Raw genomic sequence first — 16,752 nt, 5'->3', positions numbered from 1 at the left:
CCAACTAGAATGTTCATGTTGAGCACCTTTGACTGCCATCTTTGGCTAGATGTGGTTAATTTGAAAAAGCCACATAAGAAATTGTATGTGTACACCTTGAAATTTGTGGAAAAGAAAGCGAAAGAAGAGTAACGCTACTCAGAAAGATGGCATGGTATGACACCCCATTTTAAAGAATCAGAGAGACTATTGAAAAAAACGAAAGTTATGTGGTAAAATGCTGTTTTAACTTGTTTTCAACCTCTCACTGTCCAGCGAAAGTGTGGCTCAATGGTTTTTTGCATCGTTCCCACACTGCCTCAGAGTGCTGTCTTTGAATCGTATAGTGCGCGTTGTGTGAAGTTTCATTACCTGCTAGGATCAGTTGCCCTTTCACAACTGAGAGTCATGCAGTTCTAAATTGAATGTATTGTTGCATCAGTGTAAACATTCCCTAGCCGATGTGTTCAGGGATGGCTGTGAGGCTTCAACTTATGCTGTATTTTAATCTGAGTTAGCTGAATTGTGAAAGAGGAGAGAGCTGGAAGGGGGGACCATAATGATCAAATGTAAAATGAGACAGACAATAACAACAACAACAATATTTATTTATATAGCGCATTTTCATACAAATGATCACATTTTACAGGATTAAAATAGAGAAAAAAACACAAAAAATAAAAATAAAATTAGGCAATACTAATTATAACAGATTAAAAGTAAGGTCTGATGGCCAAGGAGGACCAAAAATCAAAACATAAACTCCAGACGATTGGAGAAAAAAAAACAAAATCTGCAGGGGTCCCAGGCCACGAGACCATCCAGCCCCCTCTAGGCATTCTACCTAACATAAATGACCTCAATCAGTCCTCATGGTTTTCAGGCTTCACAAGGAGGAACTTGATGATGACGGTCATGTGGACCTCTGGCCTTTAATCCATTATTGTAGGGACATCACAGTACTTTGATTGGGTGCTGGTGGCGCAGATCGCCACCATAGAAAACCGGAAAAAGAACAGAAGAGAAAATAGGGGTTAGTACAAGGCACCAACAAGCATAGTTATAAGGTCTCACTGTGAATTATTCCATTTTCCGTAGTTCACCCTCTCCTCTGCATTGCCCAGTAGCAGGCCCACCTGTCACAAAGCGGTTCTGTGTGGCCACACATGTGCACCTCTTGCCATATCAATTTTTAAGAACAACGCTTACTTGGGGCCATTCTAAATATGCCAGTAAATATCAGTGCTTGCTAAGATAAGAAGTAAAATTGTAACTACGAAGAAATTAACATTACCTTTGACAAAATGGTGTGGTGTCCCCACATTACACATTAAAGTACCTCTGGAAAAATACAATGAAAATATCTTATAGAACAGCCTTGTTCTTTTTAATATACTGTATCAATGAATAATTATACTAATTTTGCAAACAGCCTGTTAGATGAAAGCGATCATTTGCAAACAAAGCAGAGAAGGGAAAAGAAGAAGAAAAAAAAGCTTTTTGGTTTGTGATACTTTGTAGCCATACTGTTAAATAAAATATATGAAAAACCTTTTTAAGTAAAATGATTTTATTTACTTTAGTTATAAATGCACTAAAAAGCAAACAATACATTTTTCTTTAACCACAATTTTCATGGTTATATGTGACTAAATAAAATCATGAGGCGCACATAAATTAATTGATTCAAACAATTTTTGAAACTTGTTTAGCATGGCGGGGAATTACAATGTTGTTGTATTATAGTTTATGATCAAAGTAGCTATTCAATTAAATGATTGAATGGATTAATTTATGTGAGTGCCACGATTTTATTTAGTCACATATAACCACGAAAAGTGAGCGAAGCGAGCAGGGGGCAAAGCCCCCTAGTAATATAAAAATATAATCATTGCCTTGAGTTTACTCCTCAAATATCCATCCATCCATTTTCCAACCCACTGAATCCGAACACAGGGTCACGGGGGTCTGCTGGAGCCAATCCCAGCCAACGCAGGGCACAAGGCAGGAACCAATCCCAGGCAGGGTGCCAACCCACCGCAGGACACACACAAACACACCCACACACCAAGCACACACTAGGGACAATTTAGAATCGCCAATCCACCTAACCAGCATGTCTTTGGACTGTGGGAGGAAACCGGAGCGCCCGGAGGAAACCCACGCAGACACGGGGAGAACATGCAAACTCCACGCAGGGAGGACCCGGGAAGCGAACCCAGGTCCCCAGGTCTCCCAACTGCGAGGCAGCAGCGCTACCCACTGCGCCACCCTCGTCAAATATCCAGCCCCATATTTGAGTATATGAGAGAATCTAGGGGAGACCACTCATGCTTTGAAAGACTTATGTGACATCACAGAGCTATAGTAGCAATGCACACAATTTTCAAGCATGCCTAATGTCAGATCATAGCCGACTTGGCCATTGCTGGAAAAAAAAATGCTGTTTTAACTATTGAGATGTGTTGAAATCACCCCCTCATATTTCATCCACCGAACAGTGCTGCACTTTTTTTTTCCCTGCCTCTAACTCCCACTCATTTCTTCCACTAGCAGTCGATTCAACCCCCAGGACTCTTTGTGGCTTCAGGACACATTTTTAGCTTTATAAGCTCACTAATGACCCACATATGGGAATCAAAGGTTGAGAAACACTGCCAGATTTATATTCCACATGAGTTTAAAAAAATAAATACATAAACAAAAAACTTGCAGTATTACTAGTACTGCAAATGACTGTATAACAATGATCACTGTGCGCTAGCAACACAGCACTGCATGGCTAATTATGCATATCAGTCAGCCATGTACTCAACAATGATCTTAAAATAAGCGTTAAAGGAGACCTTCACTCTGCCTCCACTCATCAGAATGCACAGGACACGCTGTTAAAAATTAAAGCAGAAGATTTATTAATATTTACAAGGCATTTATTCCTGAATGAAGAACATAGTATGAAGCATCTGTACAGATACATAGGAAACAAAAAAGACGCTTCCACTGTGCCAGAAGTGGCTGCTTCAAACAATGGCACAAGCCAGTCTCACAGCTTCGGAGCATGGCTGATGTGTGCCCCAACTCTCTCAGAAAAATGATCTATTTTTTATTTACTTATTGCTAGTTTGTGGATGTTTGTTGTATCTTATTTGTGGCATTCATTCATCTTTTGTTGTTTAAGACACAGTTGCACAGTGGTTACCACTGCTGCCTCACAGCTCAGATCACATAATTGGCAACAAGACTCAGTCTTTCCCCTAGCCCTCAGGGGCACTTAAAAGACCACAGCACCATTACAATTCGCTCAAAATTAGTTCAGTTGCTCCTTTCCCATTGTCTTCAATGGCATTTGCAAACATTTCCTTGATTTCACCAAACTGGAGGATCAAATTCAGCAGGATTCACTCATACCAAACTCTTACTGATAGCATTCTACAAAGCTAATTTATTCTACAGGATATTTTAAAGTATCAGAGCAAGATTTCAGTGTTTCAGCCACAACTAACCAGACCCTGGTTACTGAATTACCAAGGGAATATTTTGCATTTTGTGTACATCCATTCATTTCTAAGAAGTTACCCAATTCAAATGTAGGATCACATGGAGCACTATGGAGGAGCCAGCCTAGAATTGTGCACCAGACCACCTGAGGTCACACTCATGTCCACAATTTATAGAAGACTAATTTGTACTGAAGTCCCCCTGAGTTTTCAGGCAAGAAAGCATTAGAGTATTACATTGCATAAAGTTATGTTCATTCTTCCATTCTGTAACTAATTAATGACATATTAGAGAGTATCAAGAAAAAAGACAATGTCTAAGATATAGGAGTACAATGTTTAACAGTGTAAGTTAAAAAGATTCCATTCTGTAACTAATTAAGTGACATATTAGAGAGTATCAAGAAAAAAGACAATGTCTAAGATATAGGAGTACAATGTTTAACAGTGTAAGTTAAAAAGATAAACTTTATACAGTAAAAAGCAACCACATATTTTCGAATAGTTGAAGACAGACAGACAGACTCCCATACAGAAAAAATGAATTTTATTCCTTTAACCACTGTGAGGTGTGGGGCAGTCCAGCACATCAGAATAGTCTTTTCTTAATATATAATTGATTTTTAAGAACTGCATTACAGTAAGTAAATTACATGTCAGTAATGTTGTGTCTCATTCAGATCAGATTGTTTTCTAGAAAAGTAGGGGAGGAGGTAGCCAAAGAAAGGAAGGGAACGTCTATTTCTATCTTTTGGGATTTTGAGTCCTTGACCAGCTTAATACTAGACTAGTGATATCTCCCTTCTGCAATTTTCTGGTCATTCACTCAAAAACAGCATTGCATTGTTTCACGTCACAATGTTTTTCACAGTGCCTACATAAGTACCATTTGCTTTTAGAAAATAAAAAACATGACTGTGCCCCTTTAACTTCCAGCTATTGCCCATAGTGGTGAGATGGCCAAAAGGTTAGAAATGGTTCAGCATGCACAATTATATGAAGACAACTCTGACACATCTCTCACAGATTCTAAAGAACTTTGTGTTGCTCTTCATAAAATGAATTTGATTTTTAACAAACTATCTTTTTTTGCATTGTTACAGTAGGTGGGTTAAGATCCTGTGAAGATGGCACTATATTATTTTTCAGGAATAATGAATTGACAAATAGCTGTATAGTAAAGTCTTAGGCAAGGGGTATGTCACGGCACATCTTACAAAAGCCTTAGTTTAGAGAGTTTGGGCATGTTGCACCATTTTGCTCCATATGTAATAACTACATGAACATATTATTGGATGTGAAGGACATTTTAAATCTTGATTCACCAATGGTCTTAAGGGGTCCAAGGATGAGTTACTTTGAAGCTCCTGGAGACTACACCTTTATCAATATGGATAATAATAGTAGTCAGAAGGTGGTCTGAGAAAATGAGGCAATTACAATGAATTAAACCTCTCACTTCTGGGTAATGAAAGCAGTGTTTCTATAATGTGCAAAGAGCCTTCTTTATGCAAGTCTTGATGGGTTTTAGCTCCTTGCTCATATAAGAAACTAAACAGTGGTTATTTCAAAGAAGGTAGTAACATATGACATGCTTTTATAGGAATAATTGACAGTAATGATTCAAATTCAAGATGCCAGCTACACTTGTGTCAGATTCTTAGGCCAGGTTTATACTTCACGTGACGCGACACATGCTGCAGCAGACGCTCCTGCTATGCAAGCATTTTACTATTTATACTTGCGCGTGTACTTTACATAAATCTGGAAGAATCCACCAGGTGGCAGTGCGAGATATTATCACGCTGAGAACAGGTTCGGCTTCTCTGTGTTGTGAATTGCCTGGAGTACCCATTAAATTCCGATGACACCTTGCGGCAATATTTCTGAAAAGGATGTTTAATGATTAAATCCATCAATCCAGGGATGTGTCCATTCCAGCAAGCATTGAGCACGAGGCAGAAACAATCCCTGGACGGGGCATCAGCTCATCAGAAGGTGAATACAAGCACACACATACACACTAGTGTCATTTTAGTGTCACCAAATCTGCATATCTCTGGAAGGAAACCAGAGCACAGTGTGGAAATGAAAACATTTAAACTCCTGGCAGGGAATATCAGCGACGTGACTCCCTGCGAGACAGCAGTGCTACTGCTCCACCACTGTGTCACCCCCATGTGTAATTGTTAACAGTATTCATTATTTAAACGAAATTAACGATTTATCTGTAAAATGTAACATACATACTTTAATGCATTTCATCATGAAAGTGATATCAAGTATAAATCTAAGGATTCTAAATGTCAGAGAGTTGGAATATCATATATTTAATGTGTTCTGTGTGGTGATCTATTGCTGTTTGCAGCTCCTTCCAGGTCAGGAGGAAGCCCCAGAAAAAAAAAGATGGCACAAAAGACGGTATGTGAGACTTTTAAAATGTATTGTGTAATTACGGTCAGGAATATGCAATGCTTCAATATAAAAGCACCACGAATACATCTGTATGTTGGCATTTTGCTTCACCACATCAAACCATTCATCAAACATCGAAGCGCGCACATTGTTCCCGTAGGATCCTCAAAGCGGCTTTCTGTCACATGTAGATAGTAAGCAGAGAGTCTGATGTCACATTCCAACTTTTAGCACACTGCGCCAGACCCCCCCTACGACTTTTTGCTGGCACTGCAACTCATGCATGCGTCACGTTAATTTCTGAGGACCTGCACAGAGGACGCGTCAAATGAATGCTGGGAATGCGTGGCAATCATGATGCGCGCGCATGCGCATTCTGAGTGTGAAGTATAAATGAGCCCTTATAGCCAAATTAAAGCTGCCAGTTTACCCAATATAAAATTTGCATTTGTTATCCAAAAGCACAACAGCAGTGGCTGAAGAAAAAAAAACTTGTGGAGAAGAGAAGACATGAAGTCCACACAAACGGTGAAGAGCTCAGGATTCATAACCCCAGATCCTGAAACAGTGAGGAAGCAACAAAAAGTACTGGTCCACCTTTGAGTGTCTTTGCCTTTGCACACTGCCAGTCTCAGATGGTATGAACGAGAGGTGTGATCAGACCAGGTCACACTATTAGACTGCCACAGAAAAGGTCTCTCTCTACCTCCTCTCTTCATGTTTAAACACTGTATTCATTTAGCACAGGCAAGTTTATTGATTTGCTGTACAAATCTTCAATATACAGATGTGCAAGTAGAAAAATAGAAGCACCTGAGTCTTAGATTTGAGGCCGTTGAGTACACTTACACTACAAACATTGCAATATAATAACTGACATCATGGCACAAGCTATTTAAAGTGCAATACTGTTTGAAATTTCAACTGAAGTAAACATAAAACCCAGATAACCAAAGACACGTGGTCTATACTGGATGCCAGGTCAAACAATATCTAAAATCAAGCACAAACGTTTCAGTAAATATTTTATTAAACATAATAAATAAAAAGTACAACAAACTGTAGATAACAGGAAATCTGTTAGATATTTTCAGTATTTATATGTATTGGAAATTGGCAACCTTTACTTGCAAATAAAATTACAAGTAAAACTATATTTCAATTTTTCCAAAAGAAACGTATCATGAAAAAAGCAATATTACCAGTCATGGTATTTTAAACAAAATATTTCAGTGGAGGGAAAATACTGCATTATGACACTGTCATTGGTTTATTATCTTTTTTTAATAAAGTGAAATGCCTAGATAGTATCAGAGAAGAAGGTTCCTTTTGAGGTTATCAAGTTTTTTTTTCCTTCTTTACAAAAACAGAACTTTTAGACACAGTCACAAAGGTTCCATTATACAGCCAAATATTTTCATCCTTCTGGTTGGTGTCTGCTACACTGTTATGTGTTTTTCAAACAAGGCCTCTTCTGTTTCATCAGCTTCCAACATTTTCAGATGTCTGTGGAAACAAAAAACATTCATGTACATTAACAAAATATGGGTGATAAAAGCATCATTTAATTGTTAAAAACTTAAAAGCTCTGAAACCACAGTGTTCTTTCTAGAGGTAGAAAAAGATATTATTGCAGGCAACAATGGATATGACGTTTCTGACCTACACTTTCTCTCAGTCACCGTGTCTGCTTATCAATCAAGGCAGGCAGGCTAGCAATTGTGATGGAATTAAACACCCAATCAATCTACCACACAATACAATGACCAGGGTAAGCAATTTATATTCAAATGATTATGCAAGGTGACTGACTGTTGGATGTTACCTTGAGCAATCATACATTTAGCTTTATTTAAAACTTGACATAAAGGCATTTACAAAAATGCACTCCACAGATCAATGGTTTATTGTAATAAAAACAGTTAAAAATAACCTTTCACGTTCTATATTTTATAACCATGTCATATTTATTAAGCATTATGGGCTTGAGGTGATAGTGTCATTGGCTCAAAGTACTGGCTCGGTCATCCTCAGAAGCTGCATCAGTCACTTTTAACTTATGCATACTTATTCAGCTGAAATATCTTATGTTATATACCTTGGCATGGCTATACCTTCTCTAATGTTATTCAATTTGCCACAGTATTAAAAAACTCATACAAGATGTGTTGTAAATATACTTACTATGAGAATTAAGAAGTCCTTCTATAACACACTAATGGAAAAAACACTGCTTTTAAAATTCCCTTAACAGCTGCAGGCAGCAGTTCAGACAGCCATCTTAAATAGATACAATTTAGAATACTGTATTAATGTATTAATGTATGAATATTATATTAATTCTTAGAAACAAATTAAAGCTTTATGAAAAAAGCAGATAAACACCACTTTGTATTAATAGTTAGGTAGCTTTTCTAAGTGATCTTAATTTTATTTATGTTTCCCACACATTCATTCACAAATAAAGATGCAAATGCTTAAAAATATTAGCATTTTTTTCAAATCTGGTACGGTGACAGTCCAATTCAACCGCTTAATGAATGCCAAATTTTCATCACTATCAGAATATCAAAGAGCAAGATATTCTCTCTCTCTCTCATATTATATTATATATAACTGCTCAAAAAATTAAAGGAACGCTTGGAAAACACATCAGATCTCAATGAGAAAAAGAAAATCCTGCCGGATGTATATACGAATATGGACTGGGTATTGTGTTAGGAACGAAAGGATGCCACATCGTTTGATGGAAATGAAAATTATCAACCTACAGAGGGCTGAATTCAATACACCCCGAAAATCAAAGTGAAAAAATAATGCGGCAGGCTAGTCCATTTTGCCGAAATTTCATTGCAGACTCAAAATTGTACTCAGTAGTTTGTGTGGCCCTCACGTGCTTGGATGCATGCCTAACAACATCAGGGCATGCTTCTAAAGAGACAACAGATGGTTGTCTCCAATCAGATCTGGACCAGGGCATCACTGAGCTCCTGGAAAGTCTGAGGTGCAACCTGGCGGTGTTGGATGGACCGAAACATAATGTCCCAGAGGTGTTCTATTGAATTTAGGTCAGGTGAGCGTGGGGGCCAGTCAATGGTATCAATTCCTTCATCCTCTAAGAACTGCCTACATACTCTCACCACATGAGGCCGGGCATTGTCATGCACCAGGAGGAACCCAGGACCCACTGTACCAGCATAGGGTCTGACAATGGGTCCAAGGATTTCATCCCAATACCTAATGTCAGTCAAGGTGCTGTTGTCTAGCCTGTTGAGGTCTGTGCATCCCTCCATGGATATGCCTTCCCAGGCCATCACTGACCCACCGCCAAACCAGTCATGCTGAACGATGTTACAGGCAGCAAAACATTCTCCACACCCTTTCATGCCTGTCATGTGCTCAGAGTGAACCTGCTCTCATCTGTGAAAAGCACAGGGTGCCAGTGGTGGACTTGCCAATTCTGGTATTCGATGGAAAATGTCAATCGAGCTCCACGGTGCCTGGCAGTGAGCACAGCCAAATGCAAAACTACTGAAAAAACAGTCAGAAGAGATGAGGAGGGAAAAATGTCAGTGGCCTCCACCTGTTAAACCATTCCTGTTTTGGGGGTCTTCTCATTGTTGCCCCTCTAGTGCACCTGCTGAAACTGATTAACAACCCGCTCTGCTACTTAACTTACCAGATCAATAGCCCCGAAGTTTCAGTGACTTGATGCTGTACTCTGATTAAAAAGTGTTCCTTTAATTTTTTTGAGCAGTATAAATTCACAAACCTCTGAAGATGCTGGAGAAGAGGAAGTAATTAACACAGATATAACTTGAATCTTAACAAATTAGACCAAACTTTAATGAAGTGAGTAAATGTCTACAAGCTAGATTGCAATGATCTGTTACTGGAAATGTAATTATTTAGTATGCTATTAAAATTTGGAAAATCTGTTCATGTGCATTGGTGGCAGTAAATAGTTGTGAAAGCAATGACCAGTTGTCGTCTGTGTTATTGGCACTGAATTTCAAACAGAAACTTTGGATTCTGCAGATTCTTGCTACTGGTACAGTTTATCAGCGGGCAATTTTAATTTATATTACTTTTAAGAGGTGGTGGTCAGTCAGTTTTGGCAAATGCACTTACCAGAGTTATAGGATATTTGACCGACCACACATGGGGTGTTAGTGCTAATATTCATCATTTTAGGCTTTACAGAAATCTGCAAGAAGCCATAAACAGATCTCTTCTAGAATCATACGCATTTCAGTAAGTTTCTTGTTGAACCATCTCGCTTAAACTTAACTGACATGGCAATTTTAAAAGCTGAATTTTAGAAAGTCATTTTGCTAAGTGTGGTGGGGTGTATTTAACACATCTCATGTCTTTAGCTTTCAGTCTGTGTAGATTACAACTAGGCCAGTTGTGCCCCCCATCCCTCTAGAACAGCAATTTATTGGCCGCTTAAAAACCTTAACGAACTAAAGGGCGAGTTTGTTTTAATCCTCTACCCTTAGTCTTGCATGCCCCACTATTTTGGGACTGTTGTATACTATTATAAGTGTGTATGTATGTATATATTATATACACACATATATCTATACTAATAAAAGGCAAAGCCCTGACTGACTGACTGACTCACTCACTACTAATTCTCCAACTTCCCGTGTAGGTGGAAGGCTGAAATTTGGCAGGCTCATTCCTTACAGCTCACTTACAAAAGTTAGGCAGGTTTCATTTCGAAATTCAAAGCGTAACGGTCATAATACAGTAATTGTCCATATACAGTAATGGACTGCAGCTCGCTGGCCATGGGAGGCGGGGTTGCGTATCGCGTCATCACGCCTCCCACGTAATCACGTGAACTGACTGTGAAGGAGAAAAGACGGCCTTATATGGCGTTCGTTTATAAAACAGCGGACAGGCTGTGTAAAGGAAGTTTCACAAAAAAACAGATCCTTAAGAAATTGTTATATTTTCCCTCAATTTAAAAAGATTTTCTTTTCTTCTTAATTAAAATTTAAAAGCAATACTTCACCGCTGTGAAGCCCCTCTAGCGCTGACGTCCGAGGTTCGATTACCGTAAGCGAGTGCAGTGAGTGTGTACGCCTGATGAGCCAAGAATAAGGGGGAAACACGTGTCGCGTACTCTTTGCATTATTTGACAGTAAACTATTTTCAACCATTCTATGATCTGCTTCTCACAACTGAAGGCACCGTGGCTGATGTTAGCTGACTTGCTGACCAACCATAAGCGTTACCTGGTAGGTAACCACCCACTCACTTCACTCCCTTACGGGAATCGAACCTCGGACGTCAGCGCTAGAGGCGAAGCCCCTAAAATTGCGCCACGGCGTGTGGTTCGTTTATTTGACAGCATGTAGATCGGGGTAATTACATTCACGGCATTTGTAGTCAGATTCACAATCTGATTGTATGGGTGGTTACCTACCAGGTAACGCTTATGGTTGGCCAGCAAGTCAGCTCGAAGTGATCACTCGTGTGAAGGCAGCTTCACAAAAAAACAGATCCTTAACAAATTGTTATTGGTATATTTTCCCTCAATTTAAAAAGGTTTTCTTTTCTTCTTAATAAAAATTTAAAAGCAGTACTTCGCCGGTGCGAAGCGCGGGGATTTGAGCGACTGACGCATACAGACATATTCATGAGTGCAGGTACTTCGGAAAGAAAGCACCGTGTAAACCTAAAGTTTAAATTAAGTTCATAGACCTACAAAAGGTTGCCATTGATTTCAGGCAAGAATTAAAGTTCGTAAGTCAAAGTCATATTTCCACACAATTTCCTTCTTCGTTTTGATTGTGATCGCTTTCTTTACCTTTGTTACCTTCTCTTCCTTCCTTAGCAATTATGTGTCTTGCTTGCATGGTCTTAGTGAATATATAGGTAAATCACTGCAATGACCGAAATTACGTCCACAAACACATGTATCTGGGCTCCGACTGACGCTTACTAATGCTCTCGGTTGTTTGTTTACAGTCGAGCAAGCGGATACACGTGACCGCATTCGGGTCGTAACGCAAGATGTTGGTCGTAAATCAAAACAAAAATTTTGGTCGTAAATCAAGTTGTTCGCATGTCAGGCCGGTCTTATATCAAGGGTCGACTGTATATGTAGATATGTAAATATGTATATGTATATATATGTCTCTGTATGTGTATATGTATATATATATATATATATATATATATATATATATATACTAGCAAAATACCCGCGCTTCGCAGCGGTGAAGTACTGCTTTAAAATTTTAAATAATAAACTGAGGGAAATTATACCAATAATTATTTGTTAAGGATCTCTTTGTATACCATGTTGTTAGTTCGTCCCTCCGGTTGTCATATGACCAAGTTGTGCGCTGAGCTTACTCTTGAGCATGCAACGTATAGTTGGCCATGTGAAAAGCAAATCAAGAACAGCAAGACCGCGCAAGCTGCGGAGCTCAGCTCGGAGCGAAGTGAAGTGAATGAAATGATGTGAATGGGAGGGGAGATGATCACGTGACTTCAACACCCGCCTTAACTCTCCATCCCTCCATAAACACACAAACACAGTCTCTCGGATCCCAACTCTCCTTTATATATATATAGATAAATGTGTGTATGTATGTATGTGTGTATATATATATATATATATATATATATGTATGTGTATATGTTATGTATGTGTATATGTATGTGTGTGTGTATGTATGTGTGTATATGTATGTATATATATATATATATATATATATATATATATATATATATATATATATATGTATATATATGTGGATGTGTATATGTATATATTATATGTATATATGTATATATTATATGTATATGTAGATATGTGTATATGTAGATATATATATATATATGTAGATATGTATATATATATATATATATATATATGTTTACATAACCTCTTTAACACACTACTTCTCCGCTGCGAAGCGCGGGTATTTTGCTAGTACATACATATCTTTAATCCTCTCTATATCATGACTAATAAAATAAGCTATTGATTTCCTTACAAAGCCTGCATGTGGGAAAGAGGCTTTTGGTTTAAAACTTTGATTTTAAAAGTGCAGTTACTTTGCACATTTTATACAGCAGTTCTTGTTACCAGTGGGTACACAACCTCTGTTAGCCTTAGCAAGACTAAGGGTTTAATTGCTACATTTGACAATCTTGTATATTATTACGCTTTGAGTAAAGATTCTAACATGTTCTGGTCTGTTCTGAAAATTTTAATCCTGCAGATGGTAATATGTAATCTTGCTTGATGTTTCTTCTGTCCTGTCTGCAGAGCTGATGAACATACATCTATGGAAGGCATTTTGCATTCACTTTCGAAAAGCTTGAGCTGGGAGGAAGCTGTTCGCTTCAATATAATGCGTAAAAATGTTTGGGAGGGCGGCACGGTGGCGCAGTGGGTAGCGCTGCTGCCTCGCAGTTGGGAGACCTGGGGACCTGGGTTCGATTCCCGGGTCCTCCCTGCGTGGAGTTTGCATGTTCTCCCCGTGTCTGTGTGGGTTTCCTCCGGGCGCTCCGGTTTCCTCCCACAGTCCAAAGACATGCAGGTTAGGTGGATTGGCGATTCTAAATTGGCCCTAGTGTGTGCTTGGTGTGTGGGTGTGTTTGTGTGTGTCCTGCGGTGGGTTGGCACCCTGCCCGGGATTGGTCCCTGCCTTGTGCCCTGTGTTGGCTGGGATTGGCTCCAGCAGACCCCCGTGACCCTGTGTTCGGATTCAGCGGGTTGGAAAATGGATGGATGGATGGATGTTTGGGATATAACCAAGCGGGCAATGGCCAGAGCTAACTTCTTCCATTGCAACAGAATTGATATTAAGTTTACAGATGACCTAGGCGTTTCTGAAGGAGCAGTGGATCTAGGAGGGCCTAAAAGAGAATTTTCCCATTATGTTCTTTTGTATTTGAAAAAAAAAAAGTAGTATTTTTGAGGGGCCCAATGAAGCAAAAATTTTAAGTTGCAACACTGAAGGTAAAATAACTTTCCACCTCCTGTATGGTTTGTGCCACCATTTATCATTTATTCATTCAGTCATTCTCCAACCCACTATATCCTAACACAGGGTCACGGGGGTCTGCTGGAGCCAACACAGGGCGCACACACGCACCAAGCACACAATAGGGACAATTTAGAATCACCAATGCACCTAACCTGCATGTCTTTAGACTGTGGGAGGAAACCGGAGCACCCGGAGGAAACTCATGCAGACACGGGGAGAACATGCAAACTCCACGCAGGGAGGACCCTGGAAGCGAACCCAAGTCTCCTAACTGCGAGGCAGCAGCGCTACCACTGCGCCACCGTGCCACCCTACCATTTTTCAGATTAGGGTCAATTTTGTAGTATTGGTTATTATCAATTTTAATATGTACTTTTCTTTTCCCCTTCCCCACTTTCACCTTTAAAGGCAAGTACGTACTTCCATGCAGGTCACATTTTGGCAATGACAGTAGTTCATGGAGGACCATCCCCTTGCTTCCTTTCACCAGTCTTGTATGAAGCTTTAATCAAGAGGCCAACTAATGTTAGGGTTAACATTGATTATGTTTTTGACCAAGACGTACATGCACAACTGAAAGCAGTAAGTGCTCTGTGAAGTTTTCTATTTAACATCATTTATAGTTGTACCCCAACAGCCTTCATGCAAAGATTGGCCTAGGTTATGTTGCTTAACTTAAACTGACTGTCACCGAATGATGAATTTAAATTGTTTCTTTTATTGGTTTGTGAATAATAAATTGTGTGTGGTGGTGTTCCTCCTCCCCACCCCTATAAAGCAGGAAGGTCCACATACTTATTTGTACACTTTGTTCACTCTTGCTTGGTTGTAAACAGCAATGTAGCAGATTAAGTAAAATTGTTTTGAGTTCAATGAAACAAAGTATTAAAAAAAAGCTGTTTTTTGAATTTTTCATTTGGCATCATTTGCAAAATAGATGCTCTTGGAGTGCTCAACAGAAAATTTGAAAGTACCTTTAGAATCCCCAGAGTAGCTGAAGGTGGAACAAGGCAGTGGTACGTTTAAACTGTCTAGGATTTTAGAAATGAGATGCAGCGTTGGAAGGTGTCTTCTCTCTAAAATTGCCTGACAGGCTTCCCAAATCCCTTTCTTTTTGATTTTGAAATATCTGTACTAGGAGCAAAGATCATGTTATATTATGGCCTTTTCAGTTTCCCATTTTACAACTGCAGTACAAAATACTTGAACTTAAGATTTGTATGGGGTACTTCAAACCTGGGCACACTCCTGAATTTTGTTACAGCATGTACATGGAACCTCAGGTCACGAACGTCTCTGAACACGAACAAATCAGGTTACGACCAAAAAGTTTGCCAAAATTTTGCATCTGTTCATGACCACACACTCGGGTGACGAACAAGCCAGTTTCCCTTCCGGTTCATGTACGCTGATGATTTCCGCACATGTTCAGTCTCTCCCTGTGCAATCGCTCTGAACTCTTTGTGCTCTATTTCGTTTCCCTTCCAGTTTGTACGTGCCGGTGATTTATGCACGTGTTCAGTCTCTCCCTGTACAGCATAGGGTGGTCTAGATCTAATTATGCAATTTTCATTACACTATAACTTAAGTTTATTACATAGAAAATCACCCGAAAAATTCTGGACCATCGAGAAGTGTGCGAACTGACAACATGATGAATCGTCTTCGCACCGAACTGGAATCGTCCCCGCATAAATCAAAGTCATCTAGACGATCTGGATCTGCATAATTAGATCTGGACCACCCTCTGCATAAACAGAAGCGTGAGGCGGCTAAAGGGAGGAAAAAGAAAAGAAAGACGGAGGTTGCGGAGTGAGGAAGTAAGCAGGAAGCAGTGTGGAAAGAACCGGTGTGAGCGAGCGAGCGAGCACGTGGAAGCAGGCAGGCAGCTGGACAGTGAGCCCAAGCAAGGGTGTTTGGCTGACACTCGGTGGGGCAGAAGGAAGCAGTCCCTCCAGCTGATCAAGGAGCTGGAGTGACCAGAAGAAGGACGACTGGCCGTGTAAGGCCGAGAAGGCAGTGGGGGTCACCGGTTAAAGAATGCACCGGGCTTGTTTTTAAAGAGACTGCTTCCAGCATTGTTTTAACCTCGTTGTATTTGATGAAGACTTTTTTCTATTGGATTTTAACATCCACTTCACTTCTGTTTTTATGGGATTATTTATTGAAGGATTATGAAAGCACTGCACTTTATTTAATTTGGATTTTGTTTTTGACTGTTGTTTTGTTGATTTTAATAAAAGCACTTGGCACTTTTGCACCATCCCCTTGCTCCATTGTAGTCCCTCACTTTCGTGCTCATCGGTAACATTACAGATGATGACGGGTTTAAGGGCTCCCGGAAGTGAGATGGGAGCATGCAGCGAACCTGCATCGTCACATACTTTACCTCAAAACTGTAATCTCCTCTCTACCCAGTTCCTTCTCACTTCTTTCATGCCAGAACTCGACTCATGCAAGGTTAGTTTTCTTGGTTGTTTATGGTTAGTTTTTGTATAAATTACAGATTTTTCAAATGTTCATTTTTTTCCCTGTGTTTAAAACTCATTAAAAAAAGTGTTTACGAGCGAGCGGTTCATAAGACTGCAGCGTGAACTCTTGCAATGTTAGTTAGGTTTTCTCAGTGTTACTCAATGTTTTTACATTTAGTTTACTATTACACTGTGCATTCTATGGTATAATTAACTATTTTTGTGCTTAAAAAACGTTAAAAAAAAAAAAAAAAAAATATTTACATACAATTTGTACGGTCCGAAATGGATTAATTGTATTTACATACAATCCTATGGGGGAAATTACTTCGGGTCACGACCAAATCGGGTTGCGAACAGAACGAATTACAG

At 39.4% G+C, this 16,752-nt stretch overlaps 1 protein-coding gene across 1 annotated transcript in view; it reads right to left on the bottom strand.

The window, feature by feature from the left end:
* Positions 1-6,903: 6,903 nt before the first annotated feature.
* The window catches only part of mzt1 (mitotic spindle organizing protein 1), a 44,034-nt gene continuing 34,185 nt past the window's right edge, over positions 6,904-16,752 (bottom strand). Inside the window, exon 3 of the mRNA XM_028799622.2 lies at positions 6,904-7,397. Within this exon, the coding sequence (XP_028655455.1) occupies positions 7,374-7,397 (24 nt within the window). The 3' untranslated portion in view covers positions 6,904-7,373. The remainder of the gene's footprint in view (positions 7,398-16,752) is intronic.

The sequence above is a fragment of the Erpetoichthys calabaricus genome, chromosome 4 (genome assembly GCF_900747795.2).
Source record: "Erpetoichthys calabaricus chromosome 4, fErpCal1.3, whole genome shotgun sequence".
Taxonomy (NCBI): Eukaryota; Metazoa; Chordata; class Cladistia; order Polypteriformes; family Polypteridae; genus Erpetoichthys; species Erpetoichthys calabaricus.
The sequence above is the reverse complement of the archived record's forward strand: the minus strand, read 5'-3'. Positions and strand labels throughout refer to the sequence as shown.